The following is a 24916-nucleotide window of genomic DNA, read 5'->3' as shown; positions in this document are numbered from 1 at the left end:
ATAATTATAAAACAGTTCATTATTCGACATCTGTAGATAGTACTTAGTACACGAATATACGTGTCGTTTTTCGTTCGTGTTACACGTGTATGATTGGTTTTAACATAACATCTTTATTGTGATCAAGTTAATATAGATGGTTGATATGTTATGAAAATGTAACAGACAATTTACACAATTTTGTTTTGAAGTCGTTTTATTTCCAAGTCCGCTGCAGAGTACTGCTTTTCAAATACGCTTACAAACAAATTAAAATGTTGCGTTTTCAAGAAATTAAAAACACTTATCCGTACAACAATATTTATAGAAGAAGTTAATCAACCCAATACAACAATGTAGTATCATATGAAGTAGCATAATAAATACAATCATATCTAGGAATGCGATTGGTTTCCATAAAGATCGTATATACACATTGTTTCAAGTAAATGTATGAACATGCTCATGTTGTTTTTATTTACCATGCTACAATTTAGAAAACAACGTGTGGGTGTTTACGCGGGACTTGGAAATATCACAACAATGAATGAGAGAAAACATTAACACACAAACACAATTTGATATATTAGGTGAGTATCCAACGGCTAAAGGTATGAAGGCAATATAAAATTCTCGGCAAAACATGATAGAGCGACGATATACATACATATGTTTAATTTACATAACTCATTAATCAAATGGGCTGCAATAAATTAATATGTTTTGCATATTCGCATTTGTTTCTAAATTCACGTACACCATCCACTTAAAGTATTTATTATGCTATCATGCGTGAAAAATCATCATATGCTATATCACAATTGCAGAATAAAAGAACGAAGGTCACACACATTTTAATCTACGTTTTTTTGTCAACTATAGTGGCATAGGAGTCATTGCATTCTAACAAACACTTAAGTTTCATTACTGGCGCAATAGCTGTTTCTTACTCTTAACATTCTTGGTTTATCACGAGCAAAACTTACAATTCATTCGCCTCATGGCTAGAACTTGATGTCTGTTTTCAATAACATATAGTACTGACATAAAAATACCGTATATGAATTGACTCGAAATGAGTAAAAGAATCTGTAAAAGGTGGTTATTCTTAACAGTGTATTTTAACACAAGTTTTCCTGACCTTTATTAAATGTTTGTATGGTTGGTTAGTCATATATTTTTTCGTTTAATTCATTAAAAAAATCCTAAAACTTGCCAGTGCGGACATTGACCAGAAACGTTTCTACTGAAGCGTTAAGCAATATTTGTTGAAAAACAAATATAATATTATAACATATATCATTTCATCTTTCGTCTTTTTAAAAGTGTTAATCGACTTAAATTTCCAAGAAAAGCATTCTTATTTTTTCGAATGGAATTGATTACCGACGTTCGTCCAAATGTAATCCTTCACATATTATACAAGTGTTATTTGCCTTTCTTATTACGTCTCATTCTAAGTTTTTATTAGTAATCGAAGTCGTTCAAAATTTAGTATAACGTATTCCTAATTTATTTCATCGGCTTTCGTTTCGAAAGTAAATCTTCTTTCACCAACTTTATAAAAATGATACACTCTTTTGTTTCCAAAAACAAATATTCTGATCCTCTATGTAATTTACATGTAGGTGTTGATCGACTTTATTTCAAAACTAGTCCTTCCTTTAGAAGAATATATGTGGAACATCACTCCTCGAAAACGAAACTTAAAAGTACAGGACCAGCCTGTTTGATTATCAATTTAAACGATACAGAAACGAGTAAAGCATAGAAGAGTTGAAGGAAGATATTACATTAAATCAGTGAGACAGATTATGGTTGAAATTTCAACATGACGAAACTTTGGTTTGGTTTACATGTGTGCTTAGATACGTAATAATCAGTTGAATTACCTTAAACTGGGCCATCTTAAAAGTATGAACCATTATCTAATTATCTTTGGAGTATGAGATATAAATAGTAATATGATTTTAAGCAATCACAACAAATACACTAACAGTTACTGGGTGAGTGTTCGCAAAAAGATAAATGGGAGAAAGAATAATTCTCAATGTAGTTTGATTATTAAATAGTGTACGAGAAACACTATTTCAAAATTATCTACATACGAGTTTTTCAAACCTATAAAGTAGAAAAAAAACACTCCCTTATCAATAATGAAAAGAAAATGCTTAAAGTAGTATACATTGTTCAGTCAAATATGGTAGTTTCATCACAGGTTAAGCGTTGGTTTCGTCGGCAATGCTCAACATTGTGTTGTAGTGGCCGGCGTCCTGAAATTTCTCCATCTCTGTCGAGGCGCTTGACATCGGTTGCGCCGGGGATGTGAATCCCACGGGAGGCGCCGGAAGCTTGGGGGCGGGCGACGGAATAGGCGTATGAATCGACTGGCTAGTCTGGTCGTCGGAGTACAGATTGTCCGGTCTACTGTTTAGTTTGTCCGGGTTAATCTCATCTTTCGGAATATTGTAGGGCATCGCCGGTATCACTGGGTCGTAGGGAGTGGGCGTAACGCGTGTGCGAAAATGGCCGTTCTTTGGTGTTTCGTCGTATAAACCTCCTTTCATTCTGCAAGCATACATCGATCATGTGTACATATGTATAGAATTCGAATCGCGGATGATTTAATTAAAGATACCATTTTTGCGCATTTATAATAGGATGGAACAAGGACAACGCAACATGGAAATTCGCTTAAAAGCAACTTTAAATATTCAAAATCAATATGTAAGATGGCCCAAAAATTAAATCTAGACATGAAATTAAACAAAGTTCTGACCAAATAAGATAATTTATAAAACATATTAAGCATACACTATAAACACAAAAACGACTTGTTCGTGATTAAGAATATTGTACCAGAAATGCCTTTAGTTATATTCTCAAAATGTCTAAAATGATCCAATCTGTTAGCACAAATATTCAATCTAAAACTACACCGGAAATTAGCTATATATCTTCCACATGCTATTCTTGGTGAAGTCTAAACAAAATACAACTAATTCAATTATGCCATGACATGCACATTAGCTGATTAAGTATCTCCATATCTCTATATACTCACATAATATATCATCTCAGAGGATGATAAATTTCAGTACCTTGCATCCATAATCTTTTTCGTCTGCATTTTCTTGTAGATGAGTATTCCCGCACCGATTCCTCCTAACACCAGAATGGGGACGATTACAGCAGCCGCGATGACAGCTCCGGACACCGCGTCTTTTTCGGATAGGCATTCTGATGGGAGACATTATAAGTTTTTTTTACAAAAAATACAGATGGGAACGAATATATTTTTTCTGCATTCCGATTTAGTTTAGTAAATGGCATGGGTCATTAACGATGTTGAAGTTACAACACAGTAAAGTATTATTTGTTGCATCTTGGACTTTTCTGACAAAGAAACACATGTATTAACGTCGAAGTAAAGATGTAGACACAATTCACATTCTTATGGAAATAATATTTTTGCAACGTAATTCACATTCTAGTCGAACGAATCTATTTGCAACGAAAGCTGACCTAGGAAACAATATTAGTTTGTAAAAAGAATTGATGGGATACATATTTAGTAGGTTTTTTAAGTTGCCATTATGATGGCAAACACGTTTGTTATATACTTTACTATTCTGATGAAGCAAACAATGACATGAGTTTGAAATATCAGCCATTATTCTGATGTTAAACACTATTTTTAAGAAAAGGTTTGTAGCTTCTTCCTGATGTTTCTTTTAGCAAAAATTGACATTCTGGTTGTAAAATATCAATATGTTATACACTTCGACAGTCTGACATTTTTTCGTTTTATAAATCAAACCGTAGCTGATATAAGAACACATTTAAAGCACATCACATGCGAGTATTTATACCATAATAATTGTCTGAAAAATGTAAGCTAACGCTGAAGCTTTTATTTCAGAACGAACTTTTTTTATTAACGCACAATACTTCAACGTCTATTATTTATAAAACACACGTTGAATAACAATCGGATCCTCACCTGTCTTGTTCACATGAGTCTGCCAGTCGCTGATGGATTCATCTGAGTCACAATACAGACAGCCGTTCAATGGATTGTCGGCTTTGTCGTCATAGCAACCACCCGAGATAAAGCACGTGTCGTCCTGTTTATGAAAGATACATTATACAAACTTCAATGAATAGCGAGATATTTAAAACACGCATGTATATATATCAACATATACAGAATGTCATACATCCTCAACCTATCCGATTATTGACAAAATATTCAAACTCGCAATACCATTCACGATTATCGCTTTAAGATTACTGCGTTAAAGAAGCGTGTTCCTTCAATACAGCACTCTATCTATCAAATATGCGTGTTCATGGAAGTCATGTTCCGATATAACGGGATATATGTTATGTATTTCTACGATAAGCTTTTATTTAAAAAAAAGCCCTTTGCGATTTCGAAAATAAAAATAAGTCGCGCTTAAAGGAAACCCAAGCTTCATGCTTGTGCGTAAAGGATCGTCCCAGCTTTGTCTGTGCAGTCAGCACAGGCTAATGAAATAAGACACTGTCCGCTCTTATTGAATGTTTCATATATAAAAAGTATTTTTACAACAATCAAGGTAGTTGCGGGTCTGGTGGCCATGACCCAACTTCCTGTCTGGATTTACAGATATTTCTATACGAGTTCACTGACTGCAGCAGTTAATTGATCACAAAAAAGAATAGTACTGCACTGGTAACGGTATTGACCAATATTCACTTCGCTTCTAATATAAAATGAAAATTTGTACTTGTATATTACCAAAACTAAGGTACTTACAAACAAAAAAGCCACAAATTCGTCTTTGATTGCAGTGTGCATACGTCACAGGCTTATATGGGATGAAACCATACACACATACATGAAACCATGTTTTTCAGAGCGGGGCTTAATTTTGGAAATATCTTCTTTATCAAACCTTCATTGTCCATGATGTAATGTCCATATCTGTGTTGCAATACCGACAGGGTATTCCCATCTCGAAGCCGTTGTTATCATAACATTGATTATCGATGACACAGGTGTCAGCCTGAAATAAGGTGTAAAACAAAATATTTACTTGTTAAAGCGAAAGTCGTTGATTCGTTTTGAAAAGCGAATCATCGACATATCTCAATAATATCATAGTTAAAAGTATCTAGGTTACCATTTTGTATATTAAACTGTCATTGGCCGATTGTAAAAAATATTCCTACTGCGTATTCATTTGTGTTTGTTAGCATGATATTTTGTGGATAAATACAGTTTGGTATTTTCGCTTGATATACAATTTGTGGATTTTATGATTGTCTGATATAAAAGACTTTGGACTTAAACGTTCGTTGTCCTTTTGATTTCTTGTTTCAAAGGACCCGCGAACATGCACGAAAATAAGCATCTGAATAATAATAATTGTTTTGCAGTAGTTTTAAGTACTCATGCTAATTGTATATTCCAGCAAGTGAATGGAACAGTCATAATATGACCCCCGAAAATGGGTCTAATGCCATATGCGGCCAGCGCAGATCCAGGTCAGCACGCGCATTCGAAAAGACTGCTCGGGAGCTACGATATCCACTAATGAGATCGCGAAACTTTGCGTGATTGTATGGCGGGTTTGATAACTCCTGACAAGATTGTGCGATGCGCAGAACATAAGTATGTTGATTAATATCACAATATAAGGTTTATCTTTTAGAGCAAAATAAAACCACATTAACAAGATAATCTCCAATAAGAAAAAAGTAAAAACATCTTAAATAAAGATCGTTGACAATGTGCATTTCTTCTATAATACTTTAGTCAATTTAATAGAAGCTAAGCAGAAAGTAGAACAACTATGTCTCGAAAACATTTCATTTAGTAACATTTAATTAATTAGTGCGTGAAATCCCTTTTGTTTAGCTAATAAAAAGGTAATCTTATAAAAATTACCGTCTGGGTGAACTCTGTTTGACTCGTTGATGGCACACACGTAAGGCACGATTCAGCAGCTGATTTGGCATCCGATTCATTGTAACAAGTACCACCGATCTCACAGTAATCATTCTGTAAGAATTTAGAGACATCATATTTGTGAATAAAACTATCACTATTCCAATCTAAAAAATATTGAATCATTTAAATAAATGTAAAATCACACCATCAAAAAATATGTTTATAACATTTATACTTATTATTATAAATGTATAATTTATAATTAATGTTTATTATTTTTTTATCAAAAGAGTATTATTAATATGTTATTTATAGATAATTCTCATTTAACAAGTGAAAATAAACTTAATTTCTCTCATGATTATGGTTTTGAGTCCATTTTCCAGTTAAATGTCAAAACGACAACATTTGGATATACGATACGCACTTAAATTTCTTCGAAACCGATATTTTTAATTGATATTACTAACTGAGAATGTTTTTTTCCTAGTTTCGATGTAAATTAAGAGTGTTTCGTCAAATATAATGCAATTATATAATGCCCATATCGTCAGGCATGGAAACATGAATTAATAGTGATTTGTCTATTGATGCATAATTAATCAATTACACCCTGTATTGAAATTATTTTCGTAATTACAAAACAACAATAATTGAAACGTGACTAACAGATATTGTCCATTCAAATCTGTTGGCCATATCACAGGTATAACATCCATCATTTTCGGTTACCGCAGCAGCATGGCAGACGCCGTCAATGAGACAGTACCCAGCCTAAAATGTAAACAAAGTTGAGCCCTACTCTGGGTAACCCATGCTGAATGCATGCGCGTAAATGGTTGGCCCAGGGGTCCGTTTCATCAACGATCGTACGACAAAATTGGAATACGACACATATTTCAAAGACGCATTTTAACTAAACATCAAATAATAATACTATTATTTTTCCGTATATCTATTCATTTCATTGTTTTCTCACATATGGTTTATATTTTGAATGCATATTGATGAACAGCTTTTGTATTTTCAGTCTCCAAAATTAGGTCGTAAATTAAGATTGTCGTACGATCTTTGATGAAACGGCCCCCAGATACGCAAGTGTAGTCCGCAGAGGCTTAACCGGTACGACACTTTCCGTTTGTATGGAATTTTTCGTTAAAAGAAAGTCTCTTCTTAGCGAAAATGCTGTTTAAGCGGACAGTTTCGTCCCTGATCAGAATAAGCGAACTGCAGTCTTGTCTGGTACGATACCTTATCATATAAATTAAGCCTCGTTTTTCAGAAGAAGGCGCAAACAGTTATTACCAAAGAATAAATAGTTTAGTATTATTGCAAAAAATTTCAACATATAATACACCTGTGGAAGTCTGAAAAAAAACTTGTTTAAAGATTGGTGAAAACATTGATGCTGACATTTCATAGTGCTTATCGGTAGTTATTGTAGTATTTCTTTTAAGCAATAAATAATTTATCACAATAGCACTAGGCAATTTGTATTATGTATCAACTCTGTACATAATGCATACATGTCTAGCAAATAATGACCTTGATTGTTAGAAGGTACCTCTAATGCATCCAGATGAAAAGATTATAACTTACGGCGAGCACAAACTTTGTCCCATCTTTTGTTATGCAAGTGCTGTCCAGAATTATATCAACGTTGGACGCTGATTCGCTGTATGTGCTACCGTCATTGCTGACTGCAACGCCAACCTATAACGAAAACGAGGAGTCTGAATGTAAACGCTGTTGTATATATATATTCACGACGACTATATGCACAATGCGACGAAATACTGTGAAATTTTACATGACATCTTCGAAAAACAATAAACACTTGTTTTCTGAATGACTAAACACATGGTCATTCTTAATTCGTAAATTGATTAGTTATTTGGTGTTTTTCTGATCATTTATGTCAATCAAATTCTAATTAATATAATTCACAATAGCAAACTAACTGCGCAATTAAATTCGTATTGATTTTATTTAACATTTATGACCGTATATATGCTAATTGCAAATATGAAAATTTAAATGAAGGTCGCAAATGTCCCACTCAAGGCTGGTTCTTCAAATATAACTTAATGATGTAAATGTATAAATCAGATATCACGGTGACATTGAACACGTACTATTGTGCAAAGTGATTTTTGGTTCGACAAATACATGTATCTGCAGGTCTTTTAATCAATAAAAAGCAAAATATCAGACAGTTGCGTGGATCAATGCACACAATACATACCGTTGTTCCAAGAGGCACGGTGTCACTGGATCGACGCCGACGGGCACCTGTTATGGCACTGACGTCATATTCGACATCAAAACCGTTTACGCATGTACAGGGTTGCTCCTTTTCTGTGACTGTTTTTGTTTCATCACTGTAGTGCTATGAAAGGCATACAAAATACAAGCATTTGAATGTTGGGTTTATTAATACCTGCATTATACTTTCAAAGGAGAAACCAACTGCGATGTAGAACTTGAAGAAATCGGTACACTTTAATATAATAACATTGTTTAAAATAACCTATGATTAGAGATTATATTTGTCATTGTATGTTGCATGTTGTGTTTGTATGTACATTTGCTGTTTTGTATTGTTTTGGTATAACATACAGCGGTCGTGTTGGTTCTTAACAGAAGTTAGTATTGATATCGGGAGTTCTAGATTAAAAACCTTACTTTTCTGAATTCATTATTTTATTTTCTGTAAGTACACTATTTACATAAACTTTTTTTTAATTAACAAATATGAATAAATAATACATTTATTCCGCACTGATAATAACGTTATAATCATCGGAACAATAAGCCCTGAACACAAGTTCACACAACACGTCTTTTACCGTGGTAACATTCGCTTTGCATGTACTCTGTGATGTACATCCGCTTGTGGCAATGGTGAACGCGTTGCAGCCGGCCGCCTTCCGGTCACACTTGCCGTCCTTGAGCCCTCCTCCACTCAGGCCCTGCAGGGTGGGTTTCTGACTGCGGCTCAGTGAGCAGTTCGTCAGCGGGTCGTAGTCACCATCGCACTCGCAGGCTCCTTTGTCTGTAAGATGGATTTATTTAAAAAAATAATAAAAGAACTGCAATCTCAAATGCACCGGTAGTAATAACGTAACAAGATTTAGAAACCTTCCAGCTCATGTAATAATTTCAAAACAATTATATTATATCCGTTTTATTTTATACTTTTCGATGGTTCATAGAAAGCTATCAGCTACTTAAAACTGATATGCTGTTTTGAGTATATTAATTTAATCAGGAAATGTGTTTTGAAATGTGCTATTTTGTCAAACTGTGAAACATTCCTTTTCAAGAATTGCATGCTGAAACGCTGAAACGCTAATTGTTTACGATCACAATCATCTGGTAAAGAAAATTAAGTTACACCGTGACCTCTTATATAAACAAAAATCTGCTAAAGAGCAAACCATTGCATTTCCCATTTCCGTTACAGTCGTCGATACACATTTTCTTGACCTTTGCGAATTGTTCTTTGTATGTATCCTGTAAAACACAATTGCACATATACTAGATCCCGTTTCATCTTTTGTTTAAAGATAAAGAGAGAGATATTACATTTTATTGTGTAGAGAAATAAAAACGCTTTCATATTAGTGTCCGTGTTAAATGTACAGAAATAATTAGCACATGTATTAAAGTTTGTAGTTTTAAATGACCATTTCTAAAAAACAACAGTCATCATTATTTTTTTCACAAGTTATAAAAAGGTTGAAAAGAGTTAAATTGGCCATAATATGAAAACATTCACCGTGTTTACCTGAGCTATATCCGTATAACGTCAACAGTGAATTTAATACGCTAACATAACCAAAAATGCGTAAAACGTTAACTAATTTGCTAATAGTAATCGTAATTCTTACATTATTTTTGTAAAAAATACAAGTAAACTGTAGAATCAATCGTTCGATGCGTTTTGAATACCTGCGCCTCTATGTCCTTGACAAAAGTGGTGACTATGGTGGTCTTCACTGCACGACAGCTGCCTTGTTGGGCATCCGATGCGTTTGGATTCAGCTGCAAAGTCAGCAAGAACGTGCTCGAGACGTGTTTCGTTTATGGTAGTCCACCATTGTTATACGAAATGATGCACATATTAATGTTTATGCTTTGTATATACTAGAACTGCGACGTTAAAGTACATGTGAAAACTATAATAGTTATTCTTATGCTGAAACTGTATTATGACTGTGTATTTTCCAAAACCCTTTTAAAACTAAGTGCGTTTTTTTTTATTTGAATTTTAAATCGTTGTTGTTTATTTGTACTAACACTATGCATATTTCATTGATATTTTTACCTGTTTAACGAGGAAACACTTCAGTATCATAATACATGAAATTCAATATATAATTATCGTTCAATCATTTAATATACGATAGGTATCCGTGGTGTAATGGTTCTGGGCTGAACCATACGTCGGGGACATTATTTAGACCTCCCTTAAGACAACATGTACTGGTTATACCATGGAAACGAACCAAATAGCGTTTTAAGAAGCTCAAGGCGTTAGATGCAATCGACCTTCAATAATAAAGTTTAAACTTATAAACGATTATCTCAGTGTTCATTCCAGTGACCATACCACAAGATCCCTGGCGCAGTCTAGAGTACTTTTCTCTGTCTTATTTCCAAGTATTGTTATTCCGTCCATGCAGTCATCTTTTAGGTAAGCCTCGCATTTAGCTTTTGCATCGTCTATTTCTGCTTTGGTATACTCTTCAGCTTCCCTCTACAAAACGCGTTCACAGTTAATACGGACATTCAAATATTTTATTTTTACAATTTAAGCTACTATTTCATGAACCTGAACAGTATGATATTTAAATGGAGGTTTGTTTGTAGAAGAAAGTGTGAGACAATGTAGAATTACAGAACCAAAAATCACCATACAATATTAAAACTGTGTCCACCACTAATAAACTACATGACATGACCAATAACTTTTAAATTATTACTTTGTATCATGTTGTATGTATTCAACGATATTTCGATATGGACCGTGCTCTGCGAAAAGGGGGTTTAATTCATGTGCGAAAAGTGTCGTACCATATAAGCCTTGCAGTCCGAACAGTCTAATTAGCGACGACACTTTCTGCTTTTATGATATTTTTCGTTTACATAGAGTCTCTTCTTAGCAAAAATCCAATTAAGGCGGAAAGTATTCGTGATTAGACTGCACAGGCTAATATGGGGCGACACTCAACGCACATGCATTAAACCCCTTTTTTCACAGAGCACGGCTCATATATTGTTTTTGTCCTTTTACACTGCCCATATAAAACATGTAAACCCCGTTTAACAATGATCAATACTACAAAGCATTTCCATAACAAAACTACTTTGCTACTGCAATACGTTTCAATAAGCGTCATTGCAACACCGGTCGCCTTTACAGCACGATTCACATTTCAAATTGTTAACCTTTTTTCGCTGAAGTTTGTTCATCTCCCTCATTCTTCCCAACATCCCCAATCGTTCCGCAAGGTCATCCATATGCTGACTATCCACGGACCTCTTCGTCTCCTCAATTATAATCTTCTCCTTTCCAGCGTAGAACTATGTTTTTTTAACAATATATGATCATCGTACCGGAAAAACGCAAAGTGTCCGCCCAGGACTAATCAGGGACGACACTTTCCGCTTATAAAAGTACGCAATAATCTTTTTATGGCATTACAATAATATTGGAGGAAGAAATCTAATTATGACATGGTCCTCAGCCATCTGTTTCAACGTAAATATATTTAATAAGACAAAAATGTTAAGAAGATGCTAATAATATTGATAAACATTTGAAAGATTTGAGAAAGAGGCTTGTATTTTAAACTATATTACTCACATTGGACAAACAAGTACTTGTTGAACCAGCTTACTTGAGACATGTTTGAGTAAGCTAACTAGCCTCACTTATATGGCTGAAATACTATTTGCGGCAAAATGCAAAGAATCTCAAATGACAAAAGACCTTTGAGTTTGTGCACTGCTTGTCTTCCTTCTTGTGGCACATTGGTTGACGCGATCCACCCACCAATGGGCACACGCAGTACTTGGAATCATCGGCCCATGGATTCAGCACGTCATCAAGCTTTCCCTCTTGGGCCAATTTCAACAGAGGAGTCTCTTCTCTATAAAAGCATATGTGCTATGTTAGCAAACTACGGCTATTGTGTGTCAATGCCATAGGCTAGATATCAACGATACGCTGGGAAAATCAACCGTGTAATATATTTCCTTGTGTGCTAAGAGTACATTGACTGTATGTTCCATATACTAATACCGCTATTATTCGTTTTATTAGTTTTACATTTATAATGTTATCTCACCCTTGCAAAAAAAACAAAATTAACAAGTCAGGCCAAAAATAAAGCTCACCTCCATGACTCGCTGAACTCGTCCGGGTCTTTGAACGAGAAGAACCAATTCCAGTACCTATCTCCCTGTGCGACGGTTACAGTACCGTCTCTGTGGGTAAAGTCGTCCTCCCAGTCGTTGTTAAAGTTTCCGCACAGTCCTTCCGTGTTGTCCATGTCGTCGGGCGACGGGAAGATCTGGATGTTCATCGTCTTCCAGAAAGTGCCCACATGGTAGTCTACGTTGATCATGGTGCCTTGTGGCAGGTAGAACTGAACAACGGAATGAGCGATTATGGGACTTTTAAGTTATCATAATTTTATTAAAATAAACGGACGTTCCGTCATCGAGGCCGAATGAAACAACGGAATGATCGATTAGTGGGAATTTCAAGTTATCCCAATTAAATATAAATAAACGGACGTTTTATCAACGTCCTATAAACTAAATAACGGAATGAGCGATAAGTGGGACTTTCGTGTTATCCCAATTAAATTTCAAGAAACGGACGTTTTATCATTGTGGTAGAATAAAACAACTGAATGAGCGATTAGTGAGATTTTAAAACCATGGAAAGAAGATACAAATAAATATAACTTTTATTCTCATGATAAGCGACAGGTAGAATTAAATATATAATATCATTTAGTTATATATGCCAATCTTGTAATCATTGTGTGTATTTGATAGCATCGTCCTTCTTCGAAAATTAAAATAATACAATTAAACAACAACATATTTACCCCATGATTCTTTTTTTAAATTACTTTTTAAATTAAATTTACTTTTTATTGTCACAAGAATGGTCTGTTATGTTTGACGATATGCATGGCAAGTGAACATATCCTGTTGTATCAAACATTTTATAAGGGAATGTGTAATAAATCTCACTTTCGACAAATGCCATTGGTATTCACAATGCTGAATTTTTAGCTTATGTCCCATGTGGTATGAACAACGACATAACTGAATAAGTGAATGTGTATCTATTAATACAACCTTCATTAGTAAACATGTTAATTTTCAAAGCTATTTATTTGAGTAAATGGTCCGACACTTACTGATTGCATGTAACCTAGAAGTTCCCTACCGACACTTTCTGTATGCATGTACCCGGGGAGTTCCCTACCGACACTTACTGTATGCATGTACCCTGGGAGTTCCCTTCTGACACTTACTGTATGCATGTACCCTATGAGTTCCCTACCAACACTTACTGTATGCATGTACCCTTGGAGTTCCCTACCGACACTAATTGTATGCATGTACCCTGGGAGTTCCCTACCGACACTTGCTGTATGCATGTACCCTGGGAGTTCCCTTCTGAAACTTACTGTATGCATGTACCCTGGGAGTTCTCTACCGGCACTTTCTGTATGCATGTACCAGGGGAGTTCCCTTCTGACACTTACTGTATGCATGTACCCTGGGAGTTCCCATCTGACACTTACTGTATGCTAGTACCCTGGGAGTTCCCTAGCGACACTTACTGTATGCATGTACCCGGGGAGTTCCCTAGCGGCACTTACTGTTGCATGTACACGGGGAGTTCCCTACCGACACTTACTGTATGCATGTACACGGGGAGTTCCCTACCGACACTTACTGTATGCATGTACCCGGGGAGTTCCCTACCGACACGTACTGTATGCATGTACCCTTGGAAGTTCCCTACTGACAGTTACTGTATGCATATACCCGGGGCGTTCCCTACCGACACTTACTGTATGCATGTACCCTGGGAGTTCCCTACCGACACTTACTGTATGCATGTACCCGGGGAATTCCCTACCGACACTTACTGTATGCATGTACCCGGGGCGTTCCCTACCGACACTTATTGTATGCATGTAACCTGGTAGTTCCCTTCTGACACTTATTGTATGCATGTAACCTGGTAGTTCCCTTCTGACACTTACTGTATGCATGTACCCGGGGAGTTCCCTACCGACACTTACTGTATGCATGTACCCTGGGAGTTCCCTTCTGACACTTACTGTATGCATGTACCCTATGAGTTCCCTACCAACACTTACTGTATGCATGTACCCTTGGAGTTCCCTACCGACACTAATTGTATGCATGTTCCCTGGGAGTTCCCTACCGACACTTACTGTATGCATGTACCCTGGGAGTTCCCTTCTGAAACTAACGGTATGCATGTACCCTGGGAGTTCTCTACCGGCACTTACTGTATGCATGCACCAGGGGAGTTCCCTTCTGACACTTACTGTATGCATGTACCCTGGGAGTTCCCATCTGACACTTACTGTATGCTAGTACCCTGGGAGTTCCCTAGCGACACTTACTGTATGCATGTGCCCGTGGAGTTCCCTAGCGACACTTACTGTTGCATGTACACGGGGAGTTCCCCTACCGACACTTATTGTATGCATGTACACGGGGAGTTCCCTACCGACACTTACTGTATGCATGTACACGGGGCGTTCACTACCGACACGTACTGTATGCATGTACCCTTGGAAGTTTCCTACTGACAGTTACTGTATGCATATACCCGGGGCGTTCCCTACCGACACTTACTGTATGCATGTACCCTGGGAGTTCCCTACCGACACTTACTGTATGCATGTACCCGGGGAATTCCCTACCGACACTTACTGTATGCATGTACCCGGGGTGTTCCCTACCGACACTTACTGTATGCATGTACCCTGGATGTTCCCTACCGACACTTAGTGTATGCATGTAACCTGGTAGTTCCCTTCTGACACTTACTGTATGCATGTACCCTGGGAGTTCCCTATCGACACTTACTGTATGCATGTACCCTGGGAGTTCCCTACCGACACGTACTGTATGCATGTACACTTGGAGCTCCCTACCGACACGTACTGTATGCATGTACCCTGGGAGTTTCCTAACGACACTTACTGTATGCATGTACCCTGGGAGTTCCCTACCGACACGTACTGTATGCATGTACCCTGGGAGTTCCCTACCGACACTTACTGTACTTAGTAACCGGGGAGTTTCCTACCGATACTTACTGTATGCATGTACCCTCGGAGTTCCCTTTTGACACTTACCGTATGCATGTACCCGGGTTGTTCCCTGACACTCATGATCTTCTCCGTATTCTGGATCGTCTTGATCATGTGGTAACCACCACAATGGTTGATAGCGAACACGTCCTTGCCCGCATTCACAGTCACACCACATGTGCAAGCCCCTCCTCGATTGCATATCTCGGTTTCTATTTCGACCTGACGTAAACAAAACAACCACAATACTCTTTTTGACCGACCTGACGTAAACCCTAACACAAATCAAAATACTCATTTTCAGGAAAATGTATGTACATGTTTCTTTTAAGTAACCAGCTTGACCTCAACAGCGTGTAACATCTGCAACTGTAAGCCTAGTGTCAGTAACAAAGATCACGTTTAGTGTACACGATTTGAATGGAATTGATAGGATTATCTTACCATAATGTAGTTTTTCATCATACTTTCCAAACTCGACTTTAGCATATTGGCTATTGTTTCTACTATGAGTTAACTGCAACCAACGTGATACAACTATTTAATTTCAAACCTCTTTTTCGTCAAGACATTGCCTTTGTTATTGTAAAATGTTGTACATACACTTAATGTTTGCATACGTATATTTTGAAACTTAGATTGACATGCACAAACATGTATATCTATTACATGAGCATTCAACATAGTAAAAAAATATTTAGAGATATATACACTATATGGTATATATATGTGTGTGTGTTCAACATTTAGGACTGCAAATTGAACAATTTATCATAAAACACTTGAACAGCAAATCATTATTTTTACCCTAAAACTGTGTATACAATAAACAGGCAGTCATCTTTATTGTTTTATCAAATTTGTCCGTAAAATAGAACAGGCGAGTCGTGTTTTAAAGACATCAGTAATACAACAAAGGGAGATTGCGGAACATATTTCTAAGTGTCTAGTAATTACCCGAATAGGAAGTGTTTTGTGTTTGTACAGCGTATAGTTCCCGGCATTGTTCAGGCTGAAGTAGCTGCAAACGTAAAGTTACGGATATTATGTTCAGAGATATTTTTACTTTCACAAATGGATTGCCAAAAACACTTCGTTGTTCAATGCAAATTTCATATAGGTTCTAAAATAGTGTGTGGTAATCACAAATTAGCTAAGAGATGAATTCTAATTTAATATTTTCTGGTCTTGTTTTACAAACCCAACACATTCACAGATATTGCAGCTGGGATAACCATATATGACAAGTCAACGGAAATATATGTTGTTTTAATCAGTTTGATCATATGAGTTTATCTTGAATGGAACATTTAATTTTCATAGCATGTGATAATTGTATGCACTTTTGTATAAGGCTTGTTTATTAAACGGAAACAAACACATATTTCGTTATTCGTTTTATGGTTTTCTCAACATAAGTACACTTACGCCCCGTCGAAAGTTCCAATTCTAGGATCGTTGTTTGAATAACAGTAGTTACACATCCAGTAGTTGTTAAAGTCGTCGACCTCGACCTATCAAACAATTAAAACATTTGACTTAATACGGTGTAATTACTTATAATTGGTCTTAAACGATTTATCTTAAAGCCTCTATAACGCTTACAAGCAACACAAATTTGGTAAAGTATTTCGTAAATTAACTTAAATTTGGTTCTTGTTTAGGAAATGGGGCGTCCACTGTAATTCTAACGAAATAAAACCCTGAGCGAAGCTTATGAATCTTCAGTTACACATAAATATGGAGTTTAATGAAAACTTAATTCTGATTCCAAACAGCAATGACATTATTGACTCAGACAGTCACTGATCAATTTACCGCAATCAACTCAAAATGTGATGCCACTACTACTACAGTGAACGCTATTAAACTTAAACCCACACAATCAAAGTCCCAAAATAATGCGTTTTGAATAGAATTTATGAAACATTAGAAGGAACAAACCGCATACGTTGGCGTAGAATCTATAATTATTAATGCATTTAGTTCTTTTCAAAGCTATTCAGACATTCAAGCGCCTCTGTCCGGCAGAACAAAATAGTGTATAATGAATTATTAGCTCGTCATAAAAGTAATTATCAAATAAGAGCGTTTCTGAGAACATAAATCCATATGATTAATTTCGAGACGCAACTTGTTGCTGTCTCACATATGTCATGTTTTTCATGCACAAAAATGTGGACTCGTGTTATGAACGTTTAAAATCCACGTCAAATACTCTTAATGTATAAACTGTATATATCAAATAATCACATGGAATTTTAGATACAAGTTAGTCCATAACGCGTTACATGAATGATTCACTTAAATGGCTTATTTCATCGACAAATGATTTAAATTGATGCAAGTGTCGAGAAATAAGGGTTTATATTATAGATTAATTCATAATGTGAACAAACAATTTTGATTGTTTTAGACGTTTAATTAAAAACACTTAGGTGAATACATCGTCTTATAACATTATCAGCGTATATATTTGACATGTAAAGGTATATGTAAAACTCATAACAGATGTATAACAGACTCATAACATACTTAATGTTTTGTACGTCGATTCAACTACATTAGAAATGAAGTAAATTCCCCATACTAAGCATTTGATCAGTTACTGTGTTCCTTCTAAATGTGAACCAAAGAAAAAAATACCTTGATTTTCGTATTAAGTTTACAGTTGTCCCAGAATTCATCCACCTTTCCAAAGCCTTCTATCTCCATGGTCAGCGTAAACGTGTCTTTTAGCACAAACCAGTTGTTGTTCTTTGTTGTAATCTTTATCGACTTGTTCATACTGTCAGTGGTGCTCGCAATATTATTGGCACCTGCAACGATGTCTCCGCACATGCTTTTGTGCTGAAAGCCAGGAAAATCCAGGAACACATCAATTCATTGAAACAAGGTATTTAAATTTGCTGCGGTAATAAGTATTAAAATGTTACTGTTTGGATGTGTGCGTTTGTTTTATTGTGTTTTGTAACCCTTTATTTCCGTTTATTTTACTGCTTTGGTTATTACGTGACTTTATAAGTTAGTCAGTGGGTAAATAGTTTTAATCGCAGAAAACTGTTGCATCTGTGTTGACTAGGGTCCGATGGGAGTTTAATATAGTTGAACTTGATTTTTTTGATCGGTGTTTACGGTCAATTGTATTCATGAACAACAGTCGAATATGTAGTTGTATTGTTATAATACGATTTAGTGGCCGTTTCTATGGTCTTAATTTGTAAAAATATATATAAAAATATATATTTCTTGTCAAATACTTTGAATACCAAAAAATGTCAAGCCCTAGATAACTAAGAGGTTCTTTAGTTAGGGTAAGTGGCCAACTGCCATACAAAATAAACAAACAAGATTGCACGACCAAAAAAACTTTCACACGTTTCTATATTTTCGGTTTTGTTTTCAAGTACATGACGCTTACCCGCACGGCCAGCGTTGAGTTTCCGCATTTATAATCATCACTTTCATCATAGACTTTTACGTTGATTCCACATTGTGTTCCCGGTTGACACAGGATAGGGACGTTGATGGTGTAGAAGATTTCCGCACTGGCTCCTCGGTTCATTGTAACGTATGTAGTTTCAATCTGCAAAGAAACAGCTACAAGGTATAAACGCATATTGTTTGTTTGTGCAATAATTAATCACGTGCTTATATGTTATTGCTGCCTAACTTCTATGTCAGAATGGTCGTTTGCGGGAGGGGTCTCCGTGAGTACTTAAAATAAATCTTATAAACAAAGACACAATTATAAATTGAATGATACAGCCATGTTTAACAGAATATAAATGACACCACGGTCCACACATTCAAATGAATATGTTATAATGCAAATCCTGTTCCATTTTAACAGACTTTTTCTGTGCATTTAAGTTCTTATAGAATCCCAAATCGCTGATTCAGTTTGGTACATACTTAATATTCTCTTTGACAAAAGACGAAGACTAAAAATTGAATATTTTATGATACAAGTACTGTTCAATTTAAATAGACTGTTTTCTGGGCATTGAAGCCGTTTTAATGGAAACCCACGTCGCTGAATCAGTTTGGTACTCAGTCAATATTGTCTATGACAAAAGACGAAGACTTGACATAATCTACCTTGATGATGTCCTCATACTTGCTTGCTACGGCAGGCAGAAGAGATTTTCCGGTGGCATCAACGACTGTTACTGAACATCTCCACTGCAAAGTAAGTATTAAACCATGCTATAGGCTAATCAAACATGCAAACGGTAACTGCACATTCCCATTGCAAAGTAAGTACTTAGTCATGCTATAGCAGGGTGCAGGATCACGTGACTTTTTTGGGTTTTCCCAGTTAAACGTTATTTGATGTAACACACCGGTAAGTGCTGTTTTTTTCGAAATAACTTATTAAAACATTTTTTCTTAAGAATTTAAACTAGTGCATAACATACAAATTTATTTGCTGCTTATGGCAATGTGAAATATATTAGAATTATTTAATGTAATAAGCCTGTGTTCTTGTTCAAAAAGTCCATGTATTCTGCACGACTATGGGTCACGCCAGGTGAAATTTTTGTCACCGATTTCAGACGTATTCAAGGATTGATTCGTATACCTTAAGATATCTGCACAAGCTGGAAGAAAATCTGTCTTTATGCACTAAAAATTTTTGGAAATGCATTTTAATAACTTGAGATATTTGGAAATATAAAGTTTATAACGCTGTTTTTACATTCTGACTAGCCCGTGTGTAAACCCCCGAAAACTCCGTTGATTTTGCACCCTGTTTAGGTTTTTCAAATTTCCGAACGATTGCTCTTCAAACCCTTTAACATGGCATGTTCATGTTCAAATTGGTACACGGTGTCTTAAAGGTAATATTTAAAACAGCATGTTTAACGGTTTTGAATAATCCGCGGCATTTCAATTCAAATATATTCAATAATCTTCGTTCTGGACAGACCGGGTTTTCGTTAAGAATAGAAGGCATTCAAACAAAAAAGTTCATAAAAGCGAAACGTGTCGTCCCTGAGAAGCTTTTGTACCGGCTAATATTTGATGGTTCTCAGCGCATATGTGTTAAGCCCGGTTTTCAAAGACCGAGATTAACATAATCCACATGTTTCACCATGAAAATGTTTAAAACCAATACAGCTATTATACAACGATGTTTGTATTTAAGTTGAGTAAAAAATCATAATTGAACATTGAGCTTTACCGCTGCATATTGTATACAATTATATTATTTTTAATGATTATTAAGTATATTCAAATTCAACATTTTGGAAAGTCATGCGGTGAAATAGTACTCAAAAGACACTTGTATATTACTAAATAGTATGCGAATAATATTTTGGAAAATGATGATGACACCGGTTGTTGTTGATTTCTGTTAATTGGAATAATTAAACTTACCCTGCGATTAATGGCACACGTTTTAGATAGCGTAGAATTTGCGCGATAGGCGGCTACAAGATTGGACACGGAAACAGCGTTGAAACCGGCAACGACCGCCTTTGATATGCCTGTCGTATATACCGGGGTTGATACCGAATCCACGTACCTAAACCAAACACCCATGTATATACTATTATAGTAAATGACAATACGTATGCGTTATGCAGTAGTGCATAAACTGTCACTTTAAAGAAGGATAATGTTTCATTACACATATGCTAATTAAGGAATATGAATTGCATAACCGCATTGACTTTTAGCATGCACGTCACATTATTGTTTTCCATGCATTTAAATAAGTAATGGCAAAAAGTATTGATAGTAAATTGAAGCATTTTATCAGCAAAAATAAAACTTTCATAACTACAACGTCAGCTATCAAGTAATACATGTTTTTTTATAATTTTTTCCAAAAGTGTGATACATTTTAAATTCATTGATTGAAGAACTGATTGTAAAATTCACCAGTGTGCATAATACTGGCCGGTCTCTTTTTCAAACGATGTTAATGGACATAGCTTAACAGGACATCTTTGTTGGATAAAATATCCAGATATGAAATAAAATGGCATTTAGCTATATTGAAGCGAGTATATACGATTTAGTTTATTGAATATTGAATATTTAAGTCTCGAAAACTTAAACAAACATACGAATATGACCGAGTAATATTTCAACAATAATTTAATATCTTTATATGGCATAAAAAAAAAATATTGCCCCTCTCTTTAAAATTTATAACGATCAATTTAATGACAATACCGACACGTTTAATAGAATTTATTATTGAACTCAAATTGTGTCCATGGTTCGTATGAACAAATCTTTTCAGATAAGTAGGGATTTTCAACCAAATCACATGTCTTGTGTCTACGATTGAATAGTCTGCTGTTAAGCAAAACAGTATTGCCAATGAATACCGTTGTTGTTTCGTTTATTTTCTGCTACTACTTCCTTTGAAATTGTCTTCTAGTTGTTTCTAGTCTTTCATAAATCAACGTTTTAGCCCTTGTTATACCCCTTTAATTAAAGTGTTTATTTTATTTTTCAAAGCTCATTACATATTTTCCATTAGTTAGATTTTCAAATCTTAAAATGAATATTTCGTCCTAAAAATAGGTAAATCAGATACAAACCATCCCACAACATAGTACTGCGTCTCGTTCTTGTTTTCAAACAAGCATTCTGCAAACAACTTGTACGATCCATCTTGTTGCTGTTTGTATATCATGTCAAGGACGACGTCAACCGGGGAAATCGGATCTGGTTTTTTGTGTGTGTCAGAAACAATTGAAAACCATTTTATGTTACAATTTTTATAAAAACGTATCGATTAATGCCATTGTATAAGAGTTATTATTACTGATATTACCAATACATGCGGTTACTTGGGGGAAGTTGGTACCTGCGCGTGCGTCTGATACTGGTAGCTTTATTAAGTTGCCTGACTGAATTTTTCTTCATACAACGCTAATTTATATCAGACAATGACCAAACTGATTGTGTTGTGTACTTTCAATTATAGTGATTGATAAATGTCAAATAAGTAATGTTTTAATATTATTAATATCACTTTTATACGTAATAACATGTGGGATTTAGGTACACACTCGGCGTCAGAAAGCGCGTGAAACTTCACCGAAATCCAAGTAATAAAGCGATATTTCGTGTAAAATACACGAGGAAAAATGTTTCGTTAATATGTTCGTAAAAAACATGTGCGAATACCGGTGTATAAGTGTTAATTTATTGCTAATAACACCATTACACGTAGTAACAGGTTCGATTTCGGTAAGCGCGCAAGCGTTTGAGAGCTTATTTAATATACCGAAAAAAACGTTATAAATAGCTTATGTTCTCTATAAACGTAAATTTGTGCATTTGCATAGTAACTAAATGATACAACCCCCTTTTACAAGTGTTATATGGTGTGAAAAAGTCCATAAAAATCATCCGGAATATCGCGTAAATATTTATGCAATCTATAGGAAAAGAAGCCATTTTGGTGTTGGCTTGTCTAGGTTTGCTACCCGCTGAGCCACGTGATTAAGTGCGCGGAGCGATCATCGTCCAGGCGTCATGTCAATTAATGTATATTACTTTAAATACTTGTTTATTACTTGGGTAAATATTTTGATTGTTAAACATACCAGTAAATGGCTTTTTAAACTAATGGCGTTTTCTGTACAATTTACACAAACGTGTTCAAGATGTTATTCAGAGTATCAACAATATACCCCTTTGTCTGCAGCATATCAAAATTAGAAAGTTTATACCGAAAAAAGTGACTGTCCTACAGACACTCGCACAATTCTTTTCAGTGAAAAAATATAAAACTTAAATTAACTTCGAAGTATCACCTATTCATACTAGAATCAACGCGAAAAATATGTTTTCGTGTTTTTTTTGCAAACATGCATTTTATTTCATTTGTATTTTAGAACGATTCTGGTATCACTTTCCGCTTTACTATAATTCTTTAAACAGTCACAGTTTACTTTAAACGTGTTATCTTTACCTGTCATATTTGGTCCGGGTGTCCAGTTGCCTGTAAACAGTACAATCAACATCAGCATTATATATCGTAATAACCCATGTATAAGGTATACATGATATGATAATTGTCCTTTTTGAAATCGTAATCATGCGAAATTCTAGTTAACACTCGCACATATAGAACCTTCTGTTATTTAAAAATTACATTACAATTGTGCGCTTGCACTGTGGGCAAGATGTTTATTTATAAACAAATACACGGCACGTCTGTAAATAATTGATATAAATAAATAATTTTATATATCAACAAGCAAATTCGTTCAATTGATATCCCCCGCAAATATGCTTCTGGACACACAAGTGTTTATTTGACAGTAAAAAGCATTTTTTTTCAAGATACAAAGGGCCATAACTCCGTAATTAACAGATAATATACAATGCCATTTGGCGTATATCATCCTCTTATTCATATATATACTCATACAAAGTTTCAATGAAATCCGCCAAAGCACTTCCAAGATATGGCTCCGGACACACAAAAAAGCATTTTTTCAAGATACAAAGGGCCATAACTCTGTTATTAACAGATGGTGTTCAATGCCATTTGACGTGCATCATTCTCTTATCCATATATATACTCATACCCAGTTTCAATGAAATCCGCCAAAGCGCTTCCAAGATATGACTCCGGACGGACGGACGGACGTACAACGCCAAAACAATATCCATCCGCCTATGGCGGGGGATAATAAAACACGGTTCGTCTCTCAGCAGTTTATTTCGTTTGTTGCCTTTCCTCAAGACTCTCTACTACTTTCTTTTAAAGAAATTAGTTGATTTTATTTTTTTCAATAATAAACGTAATGCAAAACAATGGTAAATAAGAATATTAAACATGGACATTTCAGTTCGTTTATTTCGTATATTGTAGAACTATGTTTTCCAGTACTGTTGTTGTCTATTGATTAGTCAAACAATGAATGTTTACTGTAAACGTGCCATCGTTACCTGTCGTATTTGGTGCGGGTGTCCAATTGCCTGAAAACAATGAGCGAATCATAATCAGCATTATCGAAAGTTCTATCCATCAAGTATCTTGTTATCTTGTGATTATTGTTAGTTTTTTAAATCATAAACACGCAAGATTCTGATTGAAAACCATAAACCTGTTACTTTATTATACTTACAAAATACGTAAGCATTTGTACCTGCATTGAAGGCAATGTTTAAATTTATCAACATCCAATTAGCACGGCATGTCTGTATATAAATGATGTACATTACTAATAATACTTATGTATTACTTGGGTACATATTTTTTTATAAAGCACACTGTAAATCGCTGTTTTAAACATATGGAGTTTTCTGTACATTTCGTCAAATATGAAACTGATTCAAGATCAAGATTTAATTCGGAGTTTTCACAACAAATATTTTCGTCGTCCCTACGTATGCATGTGGAAATTTCAAAGTTTACATAGAAAAGTGTGTCTGTCCTACAGACCCTCTCAAAATTTGTTTAAGAGAAATCGATACTTTAAACAGGTAAATCGTCTTTAGAATTATATTAAGTAATATCCAAAGTAGCAAGTATCTTAATTGCGTTATATTTTTTATTGTTATCGTGTTAATGACAAACTCCAGTAACCACTCACACACATAGTACTTTGTAATACTAATAAAATAC

General features: G+C 35.3%; 1 protein-coding gene across 1 annotated transcript; it reads right to left on the bottom strand.

Annotated features, from left to right (window-relative positions):
* LOC127834296 (uncharacterized) lies at positions 1-21964 on the bottom strand. Its single transcript, XM_052360017.1, has 21 exons — positions 21870-21964; positions 20692-20839; positions 19408-19491; positions 18728-18892; positions 17953-18156; positions 15352-15528; positions 12323-12573; positions 11916-12075; positions 11372-11506; positions 10533-10679; positions 9872-9964; positions 9358-9433; positions 8767-8972; positions 8163-8306; positions 7517-7630; positions 6587-6691; positions 5915-6028; positions 4920-5030; positions 3983-4106; positions 3081-3219; positions 1-2547 (listed from the first exon to the last, which is right to left on the bottom strand). The coding sequence occupies exons 1-21, from the start codon at positions 21962-21964 to the stop codon at positions 2199-2201; spliced, it is 3141 nt and encodes a 1046-aa protein (XP_052215977.1). The 3' UTR covers positions 1-2198.
* Between the last annotated feature and the right edge of the window lie 2952 nt (positions 21965-24916).

This window comes from Dreissena polymorpha, chromosome 6 (assembly GCF_020536995.1).
Source record: "Dreissena polymorpha isolate Duluth1 chromosome 6, UMN_Dpol_1.0, whole genome shotgun sequence".
Taxonomy (NCBI): domain Eukaryota; kingdom Metazoa; phylum Mollusca; class Bivalvia; order Myida; family Dreissenidae; genus Dreissena; species Dreissena polymorpha.
Note: the sequence above shows the minus strand (reverse complement) of the source record. Positions and strands in the feature narration are given on the sequence as shown.